We start from the raw sequence: 25,445 nt of genomic DNA, 5'->3' as shown, positions 1-25,445 counted from the left end.
GTATGAGTTATGAGTATAATACATTAAAGATTTTGGAGGCACTCAGGTACTGAGATTACAATGGTCTTTAAGGATCTAAGTTAAGCAATTACACAGCTATCTTTCAGCTCTTTTATTTGTATTATGCTGCTGTCTAAAGTAATATTTTATCTTAATAACTGCTTAAATACAGAAGATACTGGACAATAAACAGACTAAAATCCCATTTCACAGTTTTCAGAAGTCAATCAATTTCTTCCCAAATGAGAAATATGCCTCAAGTCAACATACAAAGATTGAGAGATCTGAAAATATTAACAAAGGGCACTATGATGATAGCCATAGAAGCTCAAGTGCAATAGCATTGATTGTAATACATAGGGCTTCCTGCTCTTGTTTTTGTTCCAAAAGCTTAAAGGTACAAAGAAAATCTCATTTGACTTCTCTCGGTTTCATTCAGATACAGTATGAAATATCTTGAAGTAGTTACCAGTAAAAATAGTGTGTAGCACAAAATGCTTTGGTGGTTTTAGATCAGTTATGCTAGAGAACCTATTCCTTATGTATGTTGTATATACAATGGCAATTTCCAAAAGGGAAAATAAAAACAGTAAGTACTCATTAAAGCAAATGTTTTAGTCAGACACCCAAAAGGAGTCTGTTGAAAATTATTTCTTTATGATTAGAAAGCATTGTTATTGTAATACCAGAGAAATTAGGTTTTCCATTCTTTTTTCAGAAACTGAGATATAGTACTTGGCTGTATTTAATCCAGGAAAAGAGAATAGCCTCTTTCATAAGCTTTTATATAGTGTGACAAAGTTTCTCCTCTACCTTGGTGGGTCTTGCGCTTATTGGTGGATTTGCTCGCCTTGGAGATTCACGGTAGCTCTCAGTTTGGCCGTTTTTGTGAACCCACAGTCTAGGTTGATTCCTCCTGTGTCTGACCAGGAGTTGGGAGGTTTGGGGGGAATCCGGGCCCACCCTCTACTCCAGGTTCCGGCTCAGGGCCCTGTGGAATGCAGCTGTCTAGAGTGCCTCCTGGAACAGCTGTGCGACAGCTACAACTCCCTGGGCTACTTCCCCATGGCCTCCTCCCAACCCCTTCTTTATCCTCACCATAGGACCTTCCTCCTGGTGTCTGATCATGCTTGTACTCCTCAGTCCTCCAACAGTATGTGCTCTAACTCTCAGCTCCTAGCGCCTCTTGCTCCCAGCTCCTTACATGCACACCACAAACTGAAGTGAGCTCCTTTTTTAAACCCAAGTGCCCTGATTAGCCTGCCTTAATTGATTCTAGCAGCTTCTTGATTGGCTGCAGGTGTTCTAATCAGCCTGTCTGTCTTAATTGTCTCCAGAAGGTTCCTGATTGTTCTGGAACCTTCCCTGTTACCTTACCCAGGGAAAAGGGACCTACTTAACCTGGGGCTAATATATGTGCCTTCTATTACTCTCCTGTAGCCATCTGTCCGGACCCTGTCACAATAGGGAAATCAATGGTCTTGAAGTTTTGCCTGGGAGACAAGGAGTCGTACAGAACCTATCAGTAAATTTCCCCACATCTTCATAGATTGTGGTAATAGCTTCACAATCAATGACAGACTCAGAAAACGTGTCACAGCATCCTGCAGCATCTACAGATGTCAACGGAGATGGAAACGGATCATTTAGGGAAAAGATTTCTGATGTTGGATCTGGGAGATCTCTCGTAAAACAGAAGATGAAGGAATTAAAACCTAACTTAAAAACCATTTTGTATGTGAAATCTGAATTTTAGACTATCGTCCTCATGCTCTCTTCATCTGAGGTAGTCTGCCAAGTTTCCTGAGTCACTTTAAGGTCAGTAGCAACAGGTAAAATTTCCACACTTCAGTTATTTCTTAATTTAAAGAATGTATAATAATAATTTGCATTTCTATTGTGCCTTACACCCGAGGACCTCAATGCATGTTACAAACAAATTATGGAAAGACTCACATGCACCACTGAAGCACAGCATTTGATAAATTGTACAGAGTGCTAGACAGGGCTTCTTAAGGGAAGTCAGAGTGGACACTTCTCCTGATAGGGTTTATTATGTGAAAAGGGAGTAAGTACATTTAAATGCTCTCAACACCTAAAGATTTACCATATGTCCTGAAAAATCTCTGCAAGCAGGAGGTAGAAAGCCACTGATTCTTACCTATTTACACTGAGTGATTTGACAAGTCAAAGTGAAAACTATATGAACTAGAAAGTAAAGAGATTCAATAAGTAAATTCCAGAGTGCTCTCTTGATGCTGGTCAACAGCGAAACAAAACAATTATATACGACAGTTACATAAAAACAATTTGAAAACTGGGGAAGTGGGTGTGGGTGTGTGTGTAAGTTTACAGCCACACTTTTAGAATAAAATCTCTCAACATGTTCTAAAAAGAAAATGCAGTCCAGTAACTGATATTCAGAGAGTGCTTTCTTACCAAGCTTCAGGCAGCAAAAAAGAATACTCATGTGGTGAGGTGGTCTCTGGAAAATTAGAGAGAATTGCCAGCCGATGTGGAAGCAAGTCTGAACCATGGTATGTAAACAAGATCTCTAGGGCTCTCACATTGCTTTCCTAGACCGGAAAATATAAAATATTCTGTTTTACACTATGAAAAAACAGTTTAAGAATAATTCTGCTTTCCAATTACTGCTCAGCAAACACTACAATTCTGATTTCATCATGCATTTTTAAAGGATGAGTGACTAAAACATTTATTTATTTGAAAAGTTTTCATAATCTGGAAGCTTGACAGAGCAGAGGAATCTTGTCCCGTTTTACAGTCAGACAAAACTAATCAAATACAACATTCAAGATATATTATTCCTATTTTTAAAATCTCTCATAGCTTCAAACAGGAAAAAAAAAACAATAAATTGGGTGAATTTCAGTATGTGGTGATGGGGATTTAATTAGTTTTAACAAAAACAGCAATTTAAACTTCTGAGAAAAAAATAAATACTGATACCCGAGCATAACTTCTTGCTGAAAGTACAATATTCTGATTTCGGAACTTCTTGAAGAATTCAGCATCATATCTCTGCTCAGCTGCATGAGGCCCTCCAAGGATTTCCTTTTAAAAAAAAAAGGTTTAATAAAAAATGATTTAAGTATGTTGATAAAAGTCATGAAATTCTTGCATCTTAGATTAACTAAGGAGTAGACACTTACATTAGTCAAAAACTAATATAGCTCAGCATGTTATTCTAGAAATGATTATTTACAGCAGTGGTTCCCAAAGTTGTTGCACCGCTTGTGCAGGGAAAGCCCCTGGCGGGCCGGGCCAGTTTGTTTACCTGACGCATCCGCAGGTTCGGCCGATTGTGGCTCCCAGTGGCCACAGTTCGCTGCTCCAGGCGAATGGGAGCCGTTGGAAGTGGCACAGGCCGAGGGACGTACTGGCCGCCACTTCCAGCAGCTCCCATTGGCCTAGGGCAGCGAACCGCGGCCACTGGGAGCCGCGATCGGCCGAACCTGCGGATGCGGCAGGTAAACAAACCGGCCTGGCCCACCAGGGGCTTTCCCTGCACAAGCGGCAGAACAAGTTTGGGAACCACTGATCTGTAGAAGCAATTTATGATTAATGTAAATTTCTATCATTTCCACTGTCACGCTGTTCATACAAGACAGGTTTCAGAGTAGTAGCCATGTTAGTCCATATTCGCAAAAAGAAAGGGAGTACTTGTGGCACCTTAGAGACTAACCAATTTGAGCATAAGATTTCGTGAACTACAGCTCACTTCATCCGATGCATAAAGTGGAAAATGCAGTGAGGATGTTTTATACACACAGACCATGAAAAAATGGGTGTTTATCAATTCAAAAGGTTTTCTCTCCCCCCCCCACCCCACTCTCCTGCTGGTAATAGCTAATCTAAAGTGATCACTCTCCTTACAATGTGTATGATAATCAAGGTGGGCCATTTCCAGCACAAATCTAGAGTTTAACAAGAACGTCTGAGGAACGCGGGGGGGTGGAGGGGGGAATAGGAAAAAACAAGGGGAAATAGGTTACCTTGCATAATGACTTAACCACTCCCAGTCTCTATTCTCTAAATTCCTAAGTTAATTGTATCCAATTTGCAAATGAATTCCAATTCAGCAGTCTCGCTGGAGTCTAGTTTTGAAGTTTTTCTGTTGTAATATCGCAACTTTCATGTCTATAATCGTGTGACCAGAGAGATTGAAGTGTTCTCCGACTGGTTTACTACAGGACAGGCCTAACAAAGAAAATAACAGAACGCCACTAGCCGTCACCTTCAGCCCCCAACTAAAACCTCTCCAATACATTATCAAGGATCTACAACCAATCCTGAAGGACGACCCATCACTCTCACAGATCTTGGGAGACAGGCCAGTCCTTGCCTACAGAGGGCCCCCCCAACCTGAAGCAAATACTCACCAGCAACCACATACCACACAACAGAACCACTAACCCAGGAACCTATCCTTGCAACAAAGCCCGTTGCCAACTGTGCCCAAATATCTGTTCAGGGGACACCGTCACAGGGCCTAATAACATCAGCCACACTATCAGAGGCTCGTTCACCTGCACATCTACCAATGTGATATATGCCATCATGTGTCAGCAATGCCCCTCTGCCATGGACATTCTTCAAACTAGACAGTCTCTATGTAAAAGAATAAATGGACGCAAATCAGATGTCAAGAATTATAACATTCATAAACCAGTTGGAGACCACTTCAATCTCTCTGGTCACGCAATTACAGACATGAAAGTTGCGATATTACAACAGAAAAACTTCAAAACCAGACTCCAGCGAGAAACTGCTGAATTGGAATTCATTTGCAAATTGGATACAATTAACTTAGGCTTGAATAGAGACTGGGAGTGGTTAAGTCATTATGCAAGGTAACCTATTCTTCTATTCTCCCCCCCCCCCCCGCACTGTTCCTCAGACGTTCTTGTTAAACCCTGGATTTGTGCTGGAAATGGCCCACCTTGATTATCATACACATTGTAAGGAGAGTGATCACTTTAGATAAGCTACTACCAGCAGGAGAGTGGGGTGGGGGAGAGAAAACCTTTTGAAGTGATAAACACCCATTTTTTAATGGTCTGTGTGTATAATGACAGGTTTCAGAGTAACAGCCGTGTTAGTCTGTATTCGCAAAAAGAAAAGGAGTACTTGTGGCACCTTAGAGACTAACCAATTTATTTGAGCATGAGCTTTCGTGAGCTACAGCTCACTTCATCGGATGCATAAGTGAGCTGTAGCTCACGAAAGCTCATGCTCAAATAAATTGGTTAGTCTCTAAGGTGCCACAAGTACTCCTTTTCTTTTTGTGTGTATAAAACATCCTCACTGCATTTTCCACTTTATGCATCTGATGAAGTGAGCTGTAGTTCATGAAAGCTTATGCTCAAATAAATTGGTTAGTCTCTAAGGTGCCACAAGTACTCCTTTTCTTTATACTCATCTTTGAAGTCTTAGTAGTTGGCTAAGCAATTAAGATTTAAGTCTAAATATTTTTGGAATAAAGAAAAATTTCTAGAAATACCTGGACATATAATGTGCACATACTTAACTTTAAAAAGACATTATCAACTTCAGAATGGACACTTTTGGTTTGTTTTTTGCTTACAATTGTTAAGAGTCACAAATTTTGTTTCATCAGTTTACTCTGTACATTTCACAGTACTCTGTATATAACCAGTTGCACTGTTTCCCCACTATAGTCATTACCCCTCCCTGCCATTTCTGTGGGTGTTCCACACAACAACAAAGAAAAAAAATTGAAAAACAGTTAGCTATTGTGACTGTAAAACCACACACACACAAATCAACAAGATGATAGGAGCAGTTGTCCTATCTGAAGCTTTTTATTCTCGAGATTTCAAGAGGATGGTGTTCATTTAAGTAGAACAAACAAAATCATTAATGACTGTTTAAATTTATGAGAGAGAGAGTGAAATTTGGGAATTTAAAATTTGTGAACAATTTGAATTCCGTATAATCCACTAGCTTTGGTCAAACTAAGTGCAATTTCATACATTGGGGGGGGAAAATCCATTTCAATGTTTAGTTTCAAACCTCAAATGAATGTAGCAACTCAACACTTTTAAGCTTAAATTACTACTATATAAGTTTGTTGTAAATTTCAAGTGTTTTGCTTCCAGTAGACTCTAACGTAGCCGCTAACTGTGTGTGTCTGTATTTGAAAGAGTAAATTGGTATTTCCGTCACTGTGGCTTGGCTTTTGCTGTAAATTGCTAGTACAGACAGGGCTCAGACATTTCAGACAGTGTCTCATGAAAAATGCTCAGAGCAGATTTACATGATAGAGTAGTATATCTGAATGGCTCTACATTAACTATTACATTGTACCACTGATGCAGGGGATACGTGGTAACGCATTTTCTTCACAAGCTTTTTCCCCAGAGACACATTATGTTTCCCATTTTCACAATCAAAGACCTCAATAATATTATACCCACTCAATGTTTCTAACTAGGTATATTTTTTAATTACTGCAAACAAATACAGGATGAAACAATGGTATCTAATAGAGAAGATTGAAAATAGAACAAAATAAATCAGCAAAACAACATAAGCTATTCACAACACAGGATCTAAGGACTTAACCCCATCTCCTCACCTCATAAGTTGCAAGTCTATCTAAATAACTTAATAATTTCAGCCTGCTTCGAGAAAGTTCCTTTTGTTCCAGTGTTAGTCTGTTTTGAAAGAGAGAGAGAAAGAGATCACTACATTTTCAAGATTGGTACAGCACATCAGCATAGATAGACTTCTATTTAAAAAAACAAACAGATTTATTCAAAAGCAACAAGACAAAAAATGTTTTATCAGATACATATATTGGAAGCATAACAAGAAATTCAATAAACTGAAAACTTTCATAATGGAATGCTGATTGAAATTTTAACCATTGTCCAAAGAAGAAGTACAATTTATTAAGATAATTATGACCTTGGGGTTATGTATTTATAAACCCACGAATTTAAGAGAAAACTAGCCCTGACATATCATTTACTTTGAGAAGTTCACGGATAGAAGCAGTTCTTGATGCTTCCTAGCTTCTTTTTCCTTTCTATTTTCTGCTTCTTCATCAGGTGACAAAAATTCTTCATAGGGCACTTCATCAACATCCACCTCTCCTGGTAAGATAAATCTGGCAGAAAGAAACAAAAATCCATGCTGATAAAAAGATATGAAGAGCTGGTTATTCAGTCAACAGATTTTACACAACTTTCCATCTGTATCTTTTGTATCTGAATTGATTTTTACTGAAACTGGTGACAACGAATTAATAATCTGAAAGACAATTTTACTACTGTGAGCTTAAATGGTCTATTCTCAGTATCTGCAATAATAGGGAAGGCATTCTTCACATTTTCTTCACAAAATACACAAGCTTTCATCTGTTAAAAGTTTACAATTCTACGAGCAACAGAGTTCCTGACGCTACAGTATTTCCACAGCACATATTGCTATATGTGGTAGTTATTACATATATACCCAAGAAGCAATTACATATCACCACTGTACTGAATCATTACAGAATGACCTGCATTTGTGTTTTCTCCAATCTTCTGTACAGAAGACAGAACCAGACCACGTTTTGTTTCCCTGATGCATTTTTTAAAAATTTTACCTACACAGCTTAAGAATTAAGGCAAAAGCAGCTATTTTAAAAAGGCTAATTCAGCACTTAACACTTCGGGGAATTCTGTGCCACTGAACACGCACAGAATTCATGTGCCATGAAGAATTTCCGCCCCCCGCCACTACCACAGAAAATACATCCTGCCAGAAAGGTGCTGCAGTTATGCCTTTTGCCCACCAGGGGGCCACTGTGGCACCAGAACAGATAGCATCCACCCACACGACAGCCCCAACTGCGGATAGGGAGAGAGCAGAGGCCACCTTTCTCACAGTGCCGTGCCTGTGGGCCTGGTGAGGAGGTGTGGAATACGGAGGGGACAGACAAAATGGGACACATAAGGCTGCTGTGGGTGTGGGAAATCCATTTCTGTATTGTAGTTTACAGGAATTATTACTCAGTATTCTGTATTAATATGCAAAGCAAGCAATCTATTTGTCAAAAAACATTTCCTGAATCTTTTTTGTTGTCTGTATTGTTGCAGACATAGTTGATGACAGGTATTTTAAAATAAGTTACCAAAATAGTTGAAACTGGCATGATTATATTGTGTTATTTTGACAAAAAAAAAGGACAGAATTTTTAAACATTGTGCACATCATTTTTTAACTTTTTGGCGCAGAATTCTCACAGGAGTAAACACTGTGGTTCAAACTAGTCTAAGAACATCAACACAGGAATCTGTTCCAAGTAGAAGCCGAATTTTGGAAATATTTTTTGCTGACTTCCATATTATTGTCTATATATTCACTTTCTCTCTATTGCATTCAACTTCTGAGATCACAATTTTCTTTATTTTCCTTCATGAGGGAACTTGACTGCTACCTTTAGTATTGGTTACAGCTATTCTTATGGGAACATATTTTAAAAACCATGTATCCTGCAAAATCTCTTAAGATTTCAGTTTGTAGTTAACTGACAATTCACTGCCTAAGTCCAAAGCACTAAAACAGGATACAAAAAAATTATTCCAACAAACCTGCCACCATCTTCTCCTTTTCCAATAGCTATGAGAGCCTCCAAGTCTGTGCCTTTTAAACCATACTGCAGCAACTCTTTGGCAGCATCCACGTTCTCAGGAACTCTTTCCAGGCATTCATGAAGAACCCAGGACCGCTTCTTAATTTTACTCTAACCAAATGACAAAGCAAGAAGTAAGCATAGTGCAATATGTTATAGCTCATCAAAGCCCTGAGATCGGTGTCTTCCATTTTTTCAGTCAGTCTCTCTTCCATTTAGAACCTTGTCAATTTACTCTGGTGACTGGGAGACTCAACGTGAATTAAACAAAGGAATCAACTGGTAAAAAAAGGAAGGAAAATGCATCAAAAATATTTGTTTTGAAAACTACAGCCTAGTTTTATTTATAGCATTTCCTAATCTATCAGTAATGAACTGCAGTCTATTGGTTACCATTAATCAATTAGTAGAATGAGACCTCACTACAGCACTCTAATAAATCTTTGCTGACTAGCGGACAGAAGCTGTTTGTTTAAATTTCGGAGTTCCTAAATCTCTAACCATTGCTTTTGGTAACAAGATAGACTGCACTTGAAACCAATACATAATAAAGTAATACTGTTCTCCTTCCATTGAAGGATCACAAAGTACTGTACAAAAGATGTTTTTCCCAATTTATAGAAGAGAAAACTGTGGTACAGATGTCAAGTGACTTGATAAAGGTCACCCAACAACTCGGACACAGAACTAGAAATAGAACCTAGTTATCCTGGATCTCAGACTCTAACTCTTCTCTGTAGTCAGTATGGCATCTGACTGAAAATTCTACAGTCAGATGACAGCATACAATTACTCCCAACTCAGTGTACTATATGGCCATCTTCAAAAGCCATTTTCAGCATGATCTCCTTCAGCAAGTGCTGTTTATGTGATCTAGAAATGAAAGATTACACAATGAGGTGTTCCAGTGCATGTCCCAGATAACATATGGAGAACAACTGCTAGTACAATATTACTATGGGCACTTTTTCAATTAGCATTTGGTGTAGAGATAATGCTAATTTAGCAACAGAACTTCATCTTTAAATTATCTGAGGCTCATAAGCCAACAATACCACAATACCTTCAACCAAATAATTAAGACAACCTGAAGTCACCATCTTGATGCATTATTTCCTTCCCAAGCACACTGAACAAAAAAAGAGCCTTTCTGGGGAAGCTTCAATGGGCTTTAGATCTGGCACCTAGCGAATTTAACAAGGTGAGTCCCTTCTGCATTAGGTGAAATTTATGAAGGTCAACTCTTCAAATCGGTGCCAACATTTGTTACATAAATTAGAACACGATTTCAGTTTCTACAAGGATATTAAGGAATTTCTTTCAACTTAAAAAACATACCAGGTAGTCTTGAATAGAAGCAATGTTAACAGTTGATTTCCTCCACTGTCTTTGATATACAAGATCAGAATCTAGACCATATGCTTGAGCCAAAGATAAAGCTTCACCATATTCTTCATTATCAATCTAAAACAAAGTACATGAACATAAACATCTCTGACAGAATGGAATTGCTCTGTAATTATTTGTGAATACTGTGTGTGTTTATATATGAGTGAATATAATAGTGTAATTAAATAGGGATCCAAAAGGAAAAACAAGCAGGAAAGAAAAATAATCTCTCAAGATATCAAATTCTCCACAAATACCCAGGGCTGTTAAGAGACAATCCCAGAACAGGAAAAGGCACGTGCATACTGGAGAGCTAAGGACTGTGGCAGGTTTAAAAAGGAACCCTTTCTCAAAGAAGGTGGAGTTGTTCAGGGAAAACAGTCTGACATTCACACCCAACTGGAGGGTCTGAAGAAGTTAAACCAGAATAAGTTACCATCAAGTAAGCCTTAGACAATAGACGTGTGTCAACTACGTGTTGTTTTAAAACCCTTTTTCTGTATATGTTTTGGTCCTTTTTTTAAAAAGGACAATACTTAGGTTTAAAGAAGTATCTGGCCACTATATTCACTACTGGTCACAGTCTTCTGTGCCAAAATTAAACTGGGCCTGCTGGTAAGCAGTTGATACACAAGGTACTGTAGCTCAGGACTTGGTTTAAGATTGGGAGAATTATGCAAATCTACCCTTGGAGCGAACCTGTGGGTGGAAGGCAATTTGAGTGAAAGTAACCATGAAATGAGGTCATGATTCTAAAAAGAAGGAGTAAGAGCAGCTGAATAAGGACAATGAACTTCAAAAAAGCAGATTTTAACTGACTCAACAAACTGAGAGGTAAGGTCCCATGGGAAGAAAAAACAAGGGAAAAATGAGTTCAGGAGAGTTGGCACTTTCTCAAGGAGACAACATTAAAGGAATAACTGCAAACTACCTCAATGAGAAGGGAAGACAGGAAAGACAGTAAGAGGACATCACGACTCCATCAGGAGCTCTTTAATGACCTGAAAATCAAAAAGGAATCCTACAAAAATAGGGAAACACAGACAAATTGGTAAGAGGAATACAAAAGAATAGCATAAGCACATAGGTATAAAATCAGAAAGGCTAAGGCACAAAATGAGTTACACCTAACAAGGGACATAAAAGGCAATAAAAAGAGGTTCCTTAAATACATTATGAGCAAGAGAAAAACAAGGGAAACTAAGTTCTTTACTTAGTGGGAAAGAAGACCTAAAAACTGATGACATCAATAATGCTGAAGGGTTTAATGCCTATTTTGCTTCCGTCTTCAGTAAAAAGATTAATGGTGATGAGATACTCAACACAATTACTATAACAAGAAAGGGGAAGGAACGCAAGCCAAAATAAGAAAAGAACAGGTTAAAGAATATTTAGATAAATTAAATCTATTCAAGTTGGCAGAACCTGATGAAATTCGTTCTAGGGTACTTAAGGAACTAGCTGAAGCAATCTCAGACCCATTAGCCTTATCTTTGAGATCGCACCGAGGCTAGGTGCAGTCCCAGCAGACTGGAGAAGAGCAAATATAATAGCTACATTTAAAAGATAGAACTAAGAGGAGCCAGCGAATTATACACTGGTCAGCCCAACTTTAATACCTGGAAAGACACTGGAACAAACTATTAAACAATTAATTTGTAAGCACCTAGAAGATAATAGGATTAGAAGGAATAGCCAGTATGGATTTGTTAAAAACAAAACCATGCCAAACCAACCTAATTTCCTTTTTTGACAGGGTTACTGGCCTAGTGGATGGTGGGGTGGGGGGGAAGCAATAAACATTATACATCTTGATTTTAGCAAGGCTTTTGATACAGTCCTACATGACATGCTCATAAGCAAAATAGGAAAATGTGGCCTACATGAATTTACGATAACCTGGTTGGAAGACTGAACTCAGAGTAGTTATCAATGGTTCACTGTTAAACTGGGAGAGTATATCTAGGAGGAGTCACACAGGCATCAGTCCTGGGTTCGTACTATTCAATATTTTCTTGGACTTGGATAATGGGATGGAGAGCATGCTTGCAAAATTTGGAGATGACACCAAGCTCGGTGGGGTTGCAAGCACTTTGAAGGATAGACTTAGAATTCAAAATGATCTAGACAAATGGAAAACTGGTCTGAAATCAATAAGATTAAATTCAATTAAGATTAAGGGCAAAGTACTACACTTAGGAAGGCAAAAATCAAATGAACAACTACAAAATGGAATGGCTAGGTGTTAATACTGCTGAAAAGGATCTGGGGGTTAGAGTGAATCATAAATTGAATATGAGTCAACAATATGATGCAGTTTTATAAAAGGCTAATGTCATTCTTGGGTGTATTAACAGGATTGTCATAGAAAAGACATGGGAGGTAATTGTCCTGCTCTACTCTGCACTGACGAGGCCTCAGCTACCATACTGTTTCCATCTCTGGGCACTACACTTTAGAAAAGATGTGGAAAACAGGGAAGAGATTAGAAGAGAGCAACAAAAGCAATAAAATATTTAAAACCCTGAACTATAAGGAAAAGTTTTAAAAATTGGGCATGTTTAGTCTTGAGAAAAGAAGACTGAGGGGGGACCTGATAGTTTTCAAATTCATTAAGAGCTGTTAGAAAGAGGACAGGGATCAACTGTTCTCTGCATCCACTCAAGGTAGGACAAGAAATAATGGCTTACTCTGTAGCAAGGGAGAGTTGGTTAGATATTATGAAAATCTTGATAAAAACACGCGGGGGGATGCATTCAGAAAAACTAGCGGGGACAGAGGTGCAGCTAGCCCTGTAACCGTGATACTATCTATGTCAGTGGACATTACCATAGAATCAAAGAAATAAGATAGCATATCAAGTCTGTCCTCTGGCCAATATAGGATTGTTTCACTGAATATATTTACCAGGGCTTTCTCTAATCTAATTTTAAATGTCTAATGTGAGGTAGTTTAGCCCACCACCCACAGTCTAATGAATCTTATACTTTCTGCTCAAATGATCCTTAAATAACTTGTCATTTGAATTACACTAATGCAGGTTCTCTATTTTAATCATGTGCCTTCCAGCTGGTGGACACACTACGATTGTTGATCTCTCTCTCTCTCTCTCACTCACATACACCCCTTAGAAATACGTGGCTACATCCTTGTATTAACAGAAAAAAATTAAAACAGGAAGGTATCAAAGCTGGTTAATGAAACAATGAAAAACAGTTATTTTATGTTAATCTTTATTGTTGTCCTAGTCTTATGTTGTATGGGTCTCAATCTCACCTTTCTCTGGTAAAGCTCCTCTGGGGTTGTAGATCTTAAACTCACAAGGCGGTAATTCTTTGTAATAGTGCGTGAACGTTTCCGTGGAGGAGCAAATCGCTCCATTTCTGTCACAAAATACAGGCCTTGCTTTAGGTAACTGAAATATCTGGCCTTGGCAGAAGTTACATCATCTGAGTCAGAGTCATCTTCTCCTTCATCTTCTTCACCAGGCCTGCTCTCCAAGCGTAATCTCTTTGGAGCCAGTTTTATCTCGCACTACACAGAAAGACAATTCTTAAACAGTGAAATATGCTGTTGTTAGTTTGCTCCCAAGCTGCCTCATATTGGAAAATGCTGAGCATCCACATTTCACATCAACTTCAGGATCAAGGACCTGCCCGTCCTCCCACTCCCGCACATTAAAACATTAGCTTGTAACCTATAATTTGTACTTCAAGGATGCTTCTTGGCCCTCCATCCTGGACTACAGACCTGATCCAAAGCCCACTGAAGTTAACAGAAAGACGTCCATAACTCTCAGTGGGCTACCAGTCAGACTCTGTGTCTTCTAACAGAGGCAGGAAGCCATACAGGGTGGGGAACTAAGACGAAATCCATATCAGTTCTGTTATCAGAAAAGTTAGCTAACACTTGAGTTAAACAGTATGCAAACTGAAAAATCACATATTTAATCAATAATTTGGAATTACATATCAACGTACTAAGCTTCTCTCTGATTAGGTCAATGTTAACATCCTGAAGGAAGAATAAGAAGCACGTAATAAGAAGTTTTTCAGGTCTTTTAGTTAACATCATTTCCATATAATGCATCTTTTAATAGACATATTAACAAACTTGTTTACATTGCAATCATGCTGTTCTGAAACAAGTATTAGCAACAACTGTGATATAAAGGTAACTGGGGCTTGTTTGTTTTGTTTTTCATCTGTCTAGCCTGGGAAAGGGAACTGGGATGGATCCCTTGATGATTACCTGTTCTGTTCATTCCCTCTGAAGCACTTGGCATTGGCCACTGGGGGAATACAGGATACTGGGTTAGATGGACCTTTGGTCTCATCCAGTATGGCCATTCTTATGTTGTAAGACCAACATGTCATAAAAATGTTACAGGGAAATCAACGATTTAATTGCTTGGATTGAAATAAAATTGCAAATATACATTATTATGGAGGGCAGCAGGCTTTTTTTGGCATAATTTAAAAAAATGAAAGAACTTTACAAAAAACACATTTTACATAGTTTGTTTTTAATAGCATTTCTTCTCCCGAAGAAGGGATAGGGACAAATACTGTATTCCCCACTCCAGTCAAACATACCCAGCATCCATGAGACTTCAGGCCAATGCGAGTTTCACTCGAGGAAGGATGACTAAGGTTTGCAGGATTTTTCATACAATTATATATAGATATATATTTTAACATACACACAAATTACCATTCTTGCTGTACAAATTTGTAGATACACATTTTCTTGGTTACTGTATATATCATAGAATGAAAAAAATTACACGCATGTGGACAAGTTTATTTTTCCTTCTAACTAAAATAGTTTGAAGAAAACCCATTTTTTCCAAGTAGCACAAAATTAAATAAATCAAAGAATCTATACTCAAACTAAGCAAATGTCTCAATAGAGTGGGGCCTTGTTTATTTATACTTATGACCAGAAAATACATTGCAAGTTAGCGAATTCGGAACATTAGCCAGAAAGAAGGCAACTGAAAAAGCAAAAAATTTCAAACTATTTTGTCCATTTGCTTTTATGATTTAGGATAATCCCTCAGAGTACATATGATAAAACAATTTGTAAATGCATGAAAACATAGTAAGACAAGATTTCATTTTGGCATCAGCTATTAGAGTGGGAGAGATGGCCATCTTTCCTATAAACATTTTGGGTTGTGCACATTAGCAAAATAAAAAAAAGTGAGGTTCTATTATACTCCAGTGGGGGGTTTCTTAGTATTGTTAGTATATGTTTATTACCTCCAGGCTTAGAAATCCTCCATCATGAGTAGAAGTGACCTGAGGGGAACTTTCAAACCATTCGCATGATTTCCCCAGTAAGTTTTTTAATGTTTTCACAGATGACACAGTCAAAGCTCCAGAGCAGCGAGCCAAGATCACAGCATTTTCTGCCCACCAATTTACATCCATTAGTGGATAATATGATTCTTTATCTAAAGGAAAAAACAAAAAGCATTTCTAACAGCAAACCAAGAGCTGAAGGGACTTCAATCATTAAAAGATCTCATATGGTGGCCCAATTTAACAAATATATTCATCAGCATCACACACAGCCTTGCTTCACTAAGTTTCTATTTTACAGCAATGGTATTTTTAATTACAGTCAAATCTGTATTAACAAAAGTGAAACTGAACCGTTATAGCTTTTGACTTAACTGCATTACTTTTTAAATATTGCTTGAAAAAACTAATCTACCGCAAGCTGATTTACTTGCACTGAGTATGAAAGGTTTTGAGCATTTGATAAAGATTTGGTACATCACTCCTCAGGACAGCCAAGAGTGAATTTCTTTGGCAAATGCATACAGAATTACAGATGGGATCCAGAAGAAATTGCATCCAGCTGGAGGACATATCACATCTGAAAACAGAACTCTTAGAGGACCATCCAGGGAGAAAATATAGTTATTAAGATGACATTTTAAAAATAGTTACAATCTAGAATTTTACATTTTGTGGGCAACTATTTGCTTATGCAGTTAGATGTCACCCTTAAGAGAAAACAGACATCACCTTATTTTCTAAACATTACAGCACACACTCTTTTCAATTCAGTTCATTCTTTTCACTTTGAATGATTGTTGTTTGAATTTTGTTACATAGATAATACCAGAATATATATCAGAAATTGTAGAAGTATCTGAATAGCAGCTTTTAAATTGCAGTCATATTTTATCAACAAATTTTCCTTGGGCTCTTCTTTGGTTCAGAATGCTGGCCTCTCACCAACTGGCAGTGATTTTTATACTATAGCTATGAACTGTATTAGCCAAACCCATCTCCTCAAAACAAGGTAGATGCTGTTATTTCTACTGCAAATTATACTGATCTAGTTAAATCAGTGATGTAAGCAGGTGAAAGGGACTATAATGAAACACCACCTGTATGCATCCTTGGAAGATTTCCACTCACTGATCTCAGGCAGGGATGGTGCCAAAGAGGGTTTTGTTTGTTTTAAATTAAGTCATGTAATTGGGCAAAAATAACTTTACTTTTTTGTAGCTGGACTTTTCCATTTCTCTTCTATACAAGTCTTTACTCTGATTGTGCATGCCAGGTCACTTAAGACTGTAAACTCTTAGGGGTTGGCACCACAAGTACCTTAGGAAAATGCGGTCCTGATCTACGATTGAGACCCAGAGGTACTACAGCAATACAAATAAAGTAACAAGAAGTATCAGTGGAACCATAAAGCTATTAGCTTCTTTGCCGTGAAACTACTGGCTATATAAACATTGTTCATATACTGATGTACAAGCATGGCATTAACACTGCATTTATAAATGGAAGTACATTAAAACATGCTCTCAGCTAAAATATTAACTGAAGACAAGCAGGCAGACCAACCTCCTGCAGTGTTCTAACTTGTTCCTAGCCTTTTAAAATTCACCATGCTGGTGTGCAGAGGAAGGACTGAATTAAATATGAAAAGTGTATTTAGCATTGTGGACTTCAAGGGTATGTCTACACAGCATTTTGGAGCCCGTGAGAGAAAATCTTCTCACGCCAGCACTCTAAAAATAGCTATATAGTCAGCATTTTGAAGCTGCAGTTCGGGCTGGAGCTTGGGCTCTAAAGCCCACCCACCTCCCAAGGCTTTAGAAACCAAGCTCTGAGGACCTGAGCTGGGAAGCCTGCTCTCTTAGGCTCCAATATATCCCAAGAGGCCTCCTGGTGGGCTCTGCAAATTTCTGCAACATGTTATTTATTATTTCATGTATTTCCAAGACAGACAGAGACATTTTTGTTGAGCAGTAAGCCTTCCATGGAGCCACGATCCACAACCTTCTGATTTATCATGAATGAAAAAGCCCTGTATTATCTGAATCATAAATAAAAGGATATTTCAGCTGCAAAGTATGCCTAACAGCAGATTTTAAAACGTTTGCATTGTGACACTCATTATGCTAGGATGAACTGAAAATTCAAGAAAGATGCACAATTTTAGCAACTATCCGAGGCAAGATTTTAATTAAAACCGTTATGTTCTTTAATCAATGTAAATATTTTTTTCCAGAACATCAATGTGTAGCATAATAATTTGACTACACCACCCACCTTTTATTTTCTTCCTTTTTTCAGCAGAAAGCCTCCAATCTGGATTGATCTCATCATAACCTGGCTACAAAAAAATTAAGTTGGAATGTTACATTAACTATATTAGCAAGCAACCATCTTTAAAAAGCAAACATTTTTCCCCCTTTATAGCGAACTACTTCTCACGAAAGGTAACACCTTCAATTTTCCATTCTTAAACTGCTCTGTTATCACTGAGACTACATCTATGTAAATTCAATCCTCATTGGAATGAAATTCAAACTTCCTCCACTAGGTCAGATGTGCAAGTTGGACCCTTTCTTTAAATATTTAATTCAGAAATATAGGAACTGCACAATGGATCAGACCAATGGTCCATCTAATACAGTATCCTGCCTAGCACCATGTCCCACATAAGAAACCAGGATCCATCAACAGATAACCCAATGACTCACTTATCTAGGCAGCGTTCTAGGGCAATGGTTACCCATGAATTTCTCAAATACAGGAAATCCGGTTAAGCTGCCCACTTTCCCAAACTACATGTGATTTGTTTAACCTGAAGTGTTTTAAGAGAACAACTACTGGTTAAAAATCATAGAACACAAGTGTCACTCTGAATTCTCCTGTGTCTTAGTCACCCAGGATCATGTGTTATAGTTGGTTATCTCTGTAACATTTTCCTTGTAGGACTAATGTAGCAGAGGAACCAGCAGTATTTAGTGACCTCTGCACCTGCAGCTCCTTCCTTTAAGCCCTGGAATAGATTTTTCTTCATCTTGGAAAGAGCATACAAAGATGTACAGTAAGAGAGTGATGCTGAATCTCATACAGTGAGGTGTCACAGTATGTGAAAGAAAAAACAGCTTCTATTATTTACTGAATACAGTCAGGATGTATGACACAATGAAGGTAGGCCAAAAAGTTTGCCCACCCCTACTCTGAGGGCCACATCCGCATTCCAAAACTGTAGGGAGGGCCAGGTAGAGAAAGCTGTGTGTCCCCAAACAGCCTGGCCCCTGCCCCCTATCCGCCCCCTCCCTCTTCCCGCCCCCCTGCCTGCCCCCCCTCAGAACCTCCGACCCATCCAACTCTCCACTCCCCGCTCCCTTACCATGCCACTCAGAGCACCAGGACTGGCAGCTGTGCCACCCGGCCAAAACCAGCCACGCCACCGCACAGTCTAGAGCACCAGGGCAGGCCGGCGGACGCAGGTGCACTGCTCGGCAGGAGTTCGCAGCCCCGCCGCCCAGAGTGCTGGTAGCACGGCGAGCTGAGGCTGTGGGGGTGGAGGAAACAGCAGGGGATAGGCCGGGGGCTAGCCTCCCTGGCCGGGAGCTCCAAGGCCAGGCAGAACGGTCCCGCGGGCCATAGTTTGCCCACCTCTGAGATAGAGGATATAGTGGCCATGCCCCAAGCAATTTACAATACCAAAAGGACACCTCTTGACACTGAAACACCAGACTGGCTCCAGTTTCGGTGCAGTGGAAAGTCTGGGATTTGGTTGATGTTGTTTTTCTGTTTTGTTTTTTTTGTTTTTAAAAGGAACACAAAAGCACATTGGAATCACCTGGGTTTTATTTTTGTTTGGTTTTTTGCATGCCAGTTCTCATCCGACATTTTATGAAACCAAAACGTTTCTGTGCAAAATAGGTAGAAGTTGCATATTTCTGAAATGTTTTGTCCTATAAAAAACTGTTGCTAACCTTTCTGTAGCTGTTATTCTTCGAGATGTGTTACTCATGTCCATTCCACGTTAGGTGTGCGCACGCTGCATGCAGTCACCAGAGATTTTTCCCTCAGTGGTATCCGTCAGGCTGCTCTAGCACCCTCTGGTGCCAAGCACTCATGTGCCGATATAAGAGCCCCAGCCAGCCCCGCACTCTCTGAGTTCCGTCTTGCCAGCTAACTCCAAGACATGGACAGGAGGATGGGTTGTGGAATGGAAATGAGCATCGCATCTCAAAGGACAACAGCTACGGAAAGGTTAGTAACTGTTTTTTCTTCTTCGAGTGCTTGCTCTTGCCCATTCCACATTAGATGACTTTCAAGCAGTACGCAAGGAGGTGGGCTCGGAGTTCATGGGCATGCAGATTGCAACACTGCTCTACCAAAGTTGGCATCATCCCTAGCCTGCTGAGTAATGGCATAGTGGGAGGAGAAAGTATGCACCAACGACCAAGTCACTTCTCTGCAGAAGTTTTGGATCAGGAACTGGGACAGATGAAGCCTGAGCTCTCGTCAAATGGGACGTCAAGATGGCAGGAGGTGGGACATCCCTGCTCATAGCACGTACGAATGCAGGAAGCAATCCAGGATGAGATTCTCCAGGCCAAAACTGGTAGGCAATTCATCCCGTCTGCTACTGCCCCAAAGAGCTGCGTGGATTTACAGAATGACTTGGTTCTCTCAACGTAGAAGGCGAGGACACATCAAACCTCCAATGTATGGAGATGCTGCTCCCCCATATTTTTGTGCAGTTTTGGAAAGGAAACAGGCAGGAAAATAGCCTGATTACTATGAAACTGTGAGACCACCTTTGGCAGGAACACTGGGTAGAGGTGCAGTTGAGTCTTCTCCTTAACACTGTATATAGGGATGCTGAAATAAGGGTCAAGAGTTCTGAGACCCTCCTGGCTGAGGTAATCATTACCAGGAAGGCAACCTTCTAGGACAGATATGAGGGAGAGCATGATACCAGCAACACAAAGGGAGGGCCCATGAGTCTTGACAAGACTACGTTTAGGGCCCACAGTGGAATGGGTTCATGAATTTCAATGTAAAGTCTCTCTAATCCCTTGAAGAAGCGAATGGACATTTCGCCTGAGAAGACCAACCTACTGTCCACCGGAGGATGGAAGCCTGAGATTGCCGCTAGATGCGCCTTGAACAATGAAATGGCTAGGCCCTGTTGTTTCAGATGGAGCAGTTACTCCAGGTTGAATTGGAGGAGTGGCCGAGTTGGTAAGAGGCCTCGTTGGGATAATCAAACCAAGAAACATTTCCATTTGGTGAAGTAAGTCACTCTAGTAGATGGTTTCATACTACCTAGCAAGACCTGGCAGACTTCTTCTGAACAGGCCAGCTCCGCCAGATTCAACCATGGAGCTTCCACACGGTCAGGTGAAGGGCTTTGAGGTTCAGGTGGAGCAAATGGCCATGATCTTGCAAATATCAGGTCCAGGAGGAGAGGGAGCAGCAATGGGGCTGCTACTGACAGATCCAGTAGCGTGCCAAATCAGTGTCGGCACAGCCATGCAGGAGCTATAAGAATAACCACCCTTGCTTTGTCTCACTTGACTTTCAGAAGGACCTTGTGTACCAGAGGAACGGAAGGAAATGCATAGAACAGGAGCTCTGTCAATGGAAGTAGGAAGGCATCTGTAAGCGAGCCTGGCATGTGACCCCGCAGCGAGCAAAACTGCTGGCATTTCCTGTTCTGCTTGACTCCGAAGAGATCTACAAAAGGAAATCCCCATCTCTGGAGGATGGATCTAGCTACGTCAGGGTGAAGAGGCCACTCGTGGTGAAAGAAGAAAGACCTGCAGAGGTGATCTGCCAGAGTGTTCTGGGCTCCAAGAAGGTGAGACACTTCAAGGTGGATGGAGTGCTTCGCACAGAAGTCTCACAGGCCTCTTGACAGAGGGTGAACAAGCATGCCCCTCCCTGCCTGTTGATGTAAAACATGGCTGCTGCATTGTCCATGAGCACTTGCACTACTTTGCCCACAATCTGGGGTAGAAACACCAGCACGCTAGGTGGACTGCTCTGAGCAACTGACATTTATATGCAATGAGAGCTCATCCTAGGACCACAGGCCCAGAAACCTGAAGTGTTCAAGGTGATCCCCCACAACCCAGAGTGAATACATCCAAGATTAGGGATACTGATGACTGAGGACTGACAAAGGGGATGTCCGCACTAACCGGTTGGGGACGATTCCACAGTCGAGGGAAACGAGAATTGGGGTGGGAACTGTAACCACCAAGTCCAAGTGATGGCGGCTCGGTGAGTACACCAAGGCCAGCCAAGCTTGAAGGGGTCTGAGGTGCAGTCTTGCATGTTGTACCACATAAGTGCACACGGCCATGTGACCTAAAAGTTTGAGGCAGAAAGAGGCTGTCATGACAGTGTGGGCCTTGACTTTCGATATCACAGCCGACACTGTCGGGAAGTGAGCCTCTGGGAGAAAGGCTCTGGCTTGGGTAGAACTGAGCATGGCAACGAGAGTTGACTTTTGCTAATTTATCAATAGACCCATGGCTCGGAAAGTAGCTAGAACCAGAAAAATGCTGGCTCTCACCTGAGCCTTGGACTGGCCCTTGATTAGCCAGTCATTGAGATAAAGGTAGAGTTGAACACCTTGCCTTCTGATTAAAGCCGCTACCACCACCACCACCACGCATTTTGTAAAAACCCTTCCAACAGGCCGAAGAGGAGGACAGTAAATTGGTAGTAGGTCTGGTTTACAATGAATCTGAGGAACCTTCTGTGGCCCTGGAAAATGGAGATATTTGTCTTTCAAGTTGAGGGCAGCATACCAGTCCCCTGGATCCAGAGAAGGAATAATGGAGGCCAGGGAGACCATGCAGAACCTCAGTTTCTTGAGATAACTGTGGAGGCGCCTCGGGTCTAGGATGGGTCAAAGATCCCCTTTGGCCTTTGGGATCAGGAAATAGAAGGAGTAAAACCCTATCACTCTCAAGTTCTGAGGAAACCTACTCCACAGCCCCTACCCAAAGGAGGGCTTACACCTTGTCAAGGTTCCTCCCCCACTCTGAACGCTAGGGTACAGATGTGGGGACCTGCATGAAAACCTCCTAAGCTTATCTTTACCAGCTTAGGTCAAAACTTCCCCAAGGTACAAAATATTCCACCCTTTGTCCTTGGATTGGCCGCTACCACCACCAAACAAATACTGGTTACTGGGGAAGAGCTGTTTGGAAAAGTCTTTCCCCCCATATACTTCCCAAAACCTTGCACCCCACTTCCTGGACAAGGTTTAGTAAAAAGCCTCACCAATTTGCCTAGGTGACTACAGACCCAGACCCTTGGATCTTAAGAACAATGAACAATCCTCCCAACACTTGCACCCCCCCTTTCCTGGGAAATGTTGGATAAAAAGCCTCACCAATTTGCATAGGTGACTACAGACCCAAACCCTTGGATCTGAGAACAATGAAAAAACATTCCGTTTTCTTACAAGAAGACTTTTAGTAGAAATAGAAGTAAATAGAAGTAAAGAAATCCCCTCTGTAAAATCAGGATGGTAGATACCTTACAGGGGAATTAGATTCAAAACATAGAGAATCCCTCTAGGCAAAACTTTAAGTTACAAAAAAGATACACAGACAGAAATAGTTATTCTATTCAGCATAATTCTTTTCTCAGCCATTTAAAGAAATCATAATCTAACATATACCTAGCTAGATTACTTACTAAAAGTTCTAAGACTCCATTCCTGGTCTATCCCTGGCAAAAACAGCATATAGACAGACAGACAGATCCTTTGTTTCTCTCCCTCCTCCCAGCTTTCGAAAGTATCTTGTCTCTTGTCTCCTCATTGGTCATTTTGGTCAGGTGCCAGCAAGGTTACCTTTAGCTTCTTAAGCCTTTACAGGTGAGAGGAGTTTTCCTCTGGCCAGGAGGGATTTTAAAGGGGTTTACCCTTCCCTTTATATTTATGACACACCTCCAGGATGAGAAGCTGCTCATGAGAAAGGTCACTGAAGAGGGATGAGGAGGAGATGGAAGAAAGCTGAAGGGAATAACCTTCCTCCACCATACTCGGCACCCAACTGTCCGAGGTGATGAGGGACCAGGCCGGGCTAAAGTAGGAAAGACAGTCTGAGAAAACAAAAGGGTGGGCAGAATTGGTATTAGAAACTGATATAAGGTCCTCAGGTGCCCCTTCAAAAGTTATGTTTGGGGCATCCCAGATATGTGCGAGCCCAATAACGAGGCTGAGGTGGAAGGGAGTGTTTGCCCGTGCTGATAATCCCTGTTGCATTTCTTTAACAGGTGTTGGCAAGGTGACGGAGCTGAGATGACTGGTTGCTGAGGCCTGAAGTGCTTCCTTGAAGTGCCAGGATATCAGAGTCAAAGCAATGGAAGGGATCTTGAGAGGTTATCTAGTCCAGTCCCCTTCACTCATGCAGGACTAAGTATTATCTAGACCATCCCTGAGCAGGTCTAACCTGCTCTTAAAACTCTCCAATGATGGAGATTCCACAACCTCCCTGGGCAATTTATTCCAGTGCTTAGCCACCCTGACAGTTACAAAGTTTCTCCAAATGTCCAACCTAAACCGCCCTTGCTGCAATTTATGCCCATTGCTTCTTGTCCTATCCTCAGAGGTTAAGAACAATTTTTTTCCATCCTCCTTGTAACAACCTTTTATGTACTTGAAAACTGATATGTCCGCTCTCAGTCTTGTCTTCTCCAGACTAAACAAACCCAATTTTTTTCAGTCTTCCCTCATCGGTCATGTTTTCCAGACCTTTAATTTTTTTTTTTTTTTGGCTCTTCTCTGGACTTTCTCCAATTTGTTTACATCTTTCCTGAAATGCGCACCCAGAACTGGACACAATACTCCAGTTGAGACTTAATCAGCATGGAGTAGACCAGAGGAATTACTTCTTGTGTCTTGCTTACAAATACTCCTACTAATACATCCCAGAATTGTGTTTGCTTTTTTTGCAACAGTGTTACGCTGTTGACGCATATTTCGCTTGTGATCCACTATGGCCCCCAGATCCCTTTCTGCAGTACTCCTTCCTAAGTAGTCATTTTCCATTTTGTATGTGTGCAACTGATTGTTCCTTCCTAAGTGGAATTCTTGACATTTGTCTTTATTGAAGTTCATCCTATTTACTTCAGACCATTTCTCCAGTTTCTCCAGATCATTTTGAATTTTAATGCTATCCTCCAAAGTACTTGCAACTCCTCCCAGCTTGCTATCGTCCACAAACTTTATAAGTGTACTCTCTATGCCATTATCTAAATCATTGATGAAGATATTGAACAGAACTGGACTCAGGACTGATCCCTGCGGGATCTACTTGATATGCCCTTTCAGCTTGACTGTGAAATACTGATAACTACTCTCTGGGAATGGTTTTTCAATCAGTTACACACCCACCTTATAGTAGCTCCATCTAGGTTGTATTTCCCTAGTTTGTTTATAAGCAGGTCATTTGAGACAGTATCAAAAGCCTTACTAAAGTCAAGATATACCACATCTACTGCTTCCTCCTTATCCACAAGGCTTGTACCCAGTCAAAGAAAGCTACTAGGTTCGTTTGACACAATTTGTTCCTGACTAATCCGTGATGACTGTTACGTGTTTACAAACTGATTGCTTAATTATTTGCTCCATTATCTTTCCGGGTACAGAAGTTAAACTGATAGAGGTCCAGGGACCTGAGGATGGCCCTGTAATCTTTCTGTCCATGTAGTCTTGCATCCATCTGGGCTGAGAAGAGGGAAATTCACTCAAACGGAAGGTCCTGATTGGCCTGCTTAACCTCTGGAGGCAGTCCCAAGGATTGGAGCCAAGAGCATCCTCTCATGACCACCACTGATGCCACTGTTCTGGTAGCCATGTCAGGGCACCTAGGGCAGCCTGGAGGCAGGCCCTGGCTATGGTCTTCCTTTCCTCCACCACAGCAGAAAGTTTCTGCCTGGAATCCTGGGGCAGCGAGTTCCTGAATTACGACATGGAGTCCCAGACATTACAGTCATGCCTCCCAAGCAAGGTCTGCTGATTGGAGATGCAGAGCTGTAACCCACCAGTAGAATAAATCTTTCTACCAAACAGGTCCAGC

The 25,445-nt window shown here is 40.7% G+C and overlaps 1 protein-coding gene across 2 annotated transcripts in view; it reads right to left on the bottom strand.

Moving 5' to 3' along the window:
* Positions 1 to 25,445, bottom strand: part of NBAS (NBAS subunit of NRZ tethering complex) — a 409,249-nt gene that overhangs the window by 314,225 nt on the left and 69,579 nt on the right. For both annotated transcript variants that reach the window (XM_077812510.1, XM_077812511.1), the window contains exons 13-21: positions 17,641 to 17,704; positions 15,322 to 15,515; positions 13,334 to 13,591; positions 10,007 to 10,132; positions 8,628 to 8,779; positions 7,019 to 7,156; positions 6,623 to 6,701; positions 2,971 to 3,075; positions 2,440 to 2,576 (exon numbers count right to left, since the gene is read on the bottom strand). In XM_077812510.1, coding sequence (XP_077668636.1) covers positions 2,440 to 2,576; positions 2,971 to 3,075; positions 6,623 to 6,701; positions 7,019 to 7,156; positions 8,628 to 8,779; positions 10,007 to 10,132; positions 13,334 to 13,591; positions 15,322 to 15,515; positions 17,641 to 17,704 — 1,253 coding nt within the window. The remainder of the gene's footprint in view (positions 1 to 2,439; positions 2,577 to 2,970; positions 3,076 to 6,622; positions 6,702 to 7,018; positions 7,157 to 8,627; positions 8,780 to 10,006; positions 10,133 to 13,333; positions 13,592 to 15,321; positions 15,516 to 17,640; positions 17,705 to 25,445) is intronic.

The sequence above is a fragment of the Eretmochelys imbricata genome, chromosome 3 (genome assembly GCF_965152235.1).
Source record: "Eretmochelys imbricata isolate rEreImb1 chromosome 3, rEreImb1.hap1, whole genome shotgun sequence".
Taxonomy (NCBI): Eukaryota; Metazoa; Chordata; order Testudines; family Cheloniidae; genus Eretmochelys; species Eretmochelys imbricata.
This window is presented reverse-complemented; position numbering and strand designations above follow the sequence as displayed.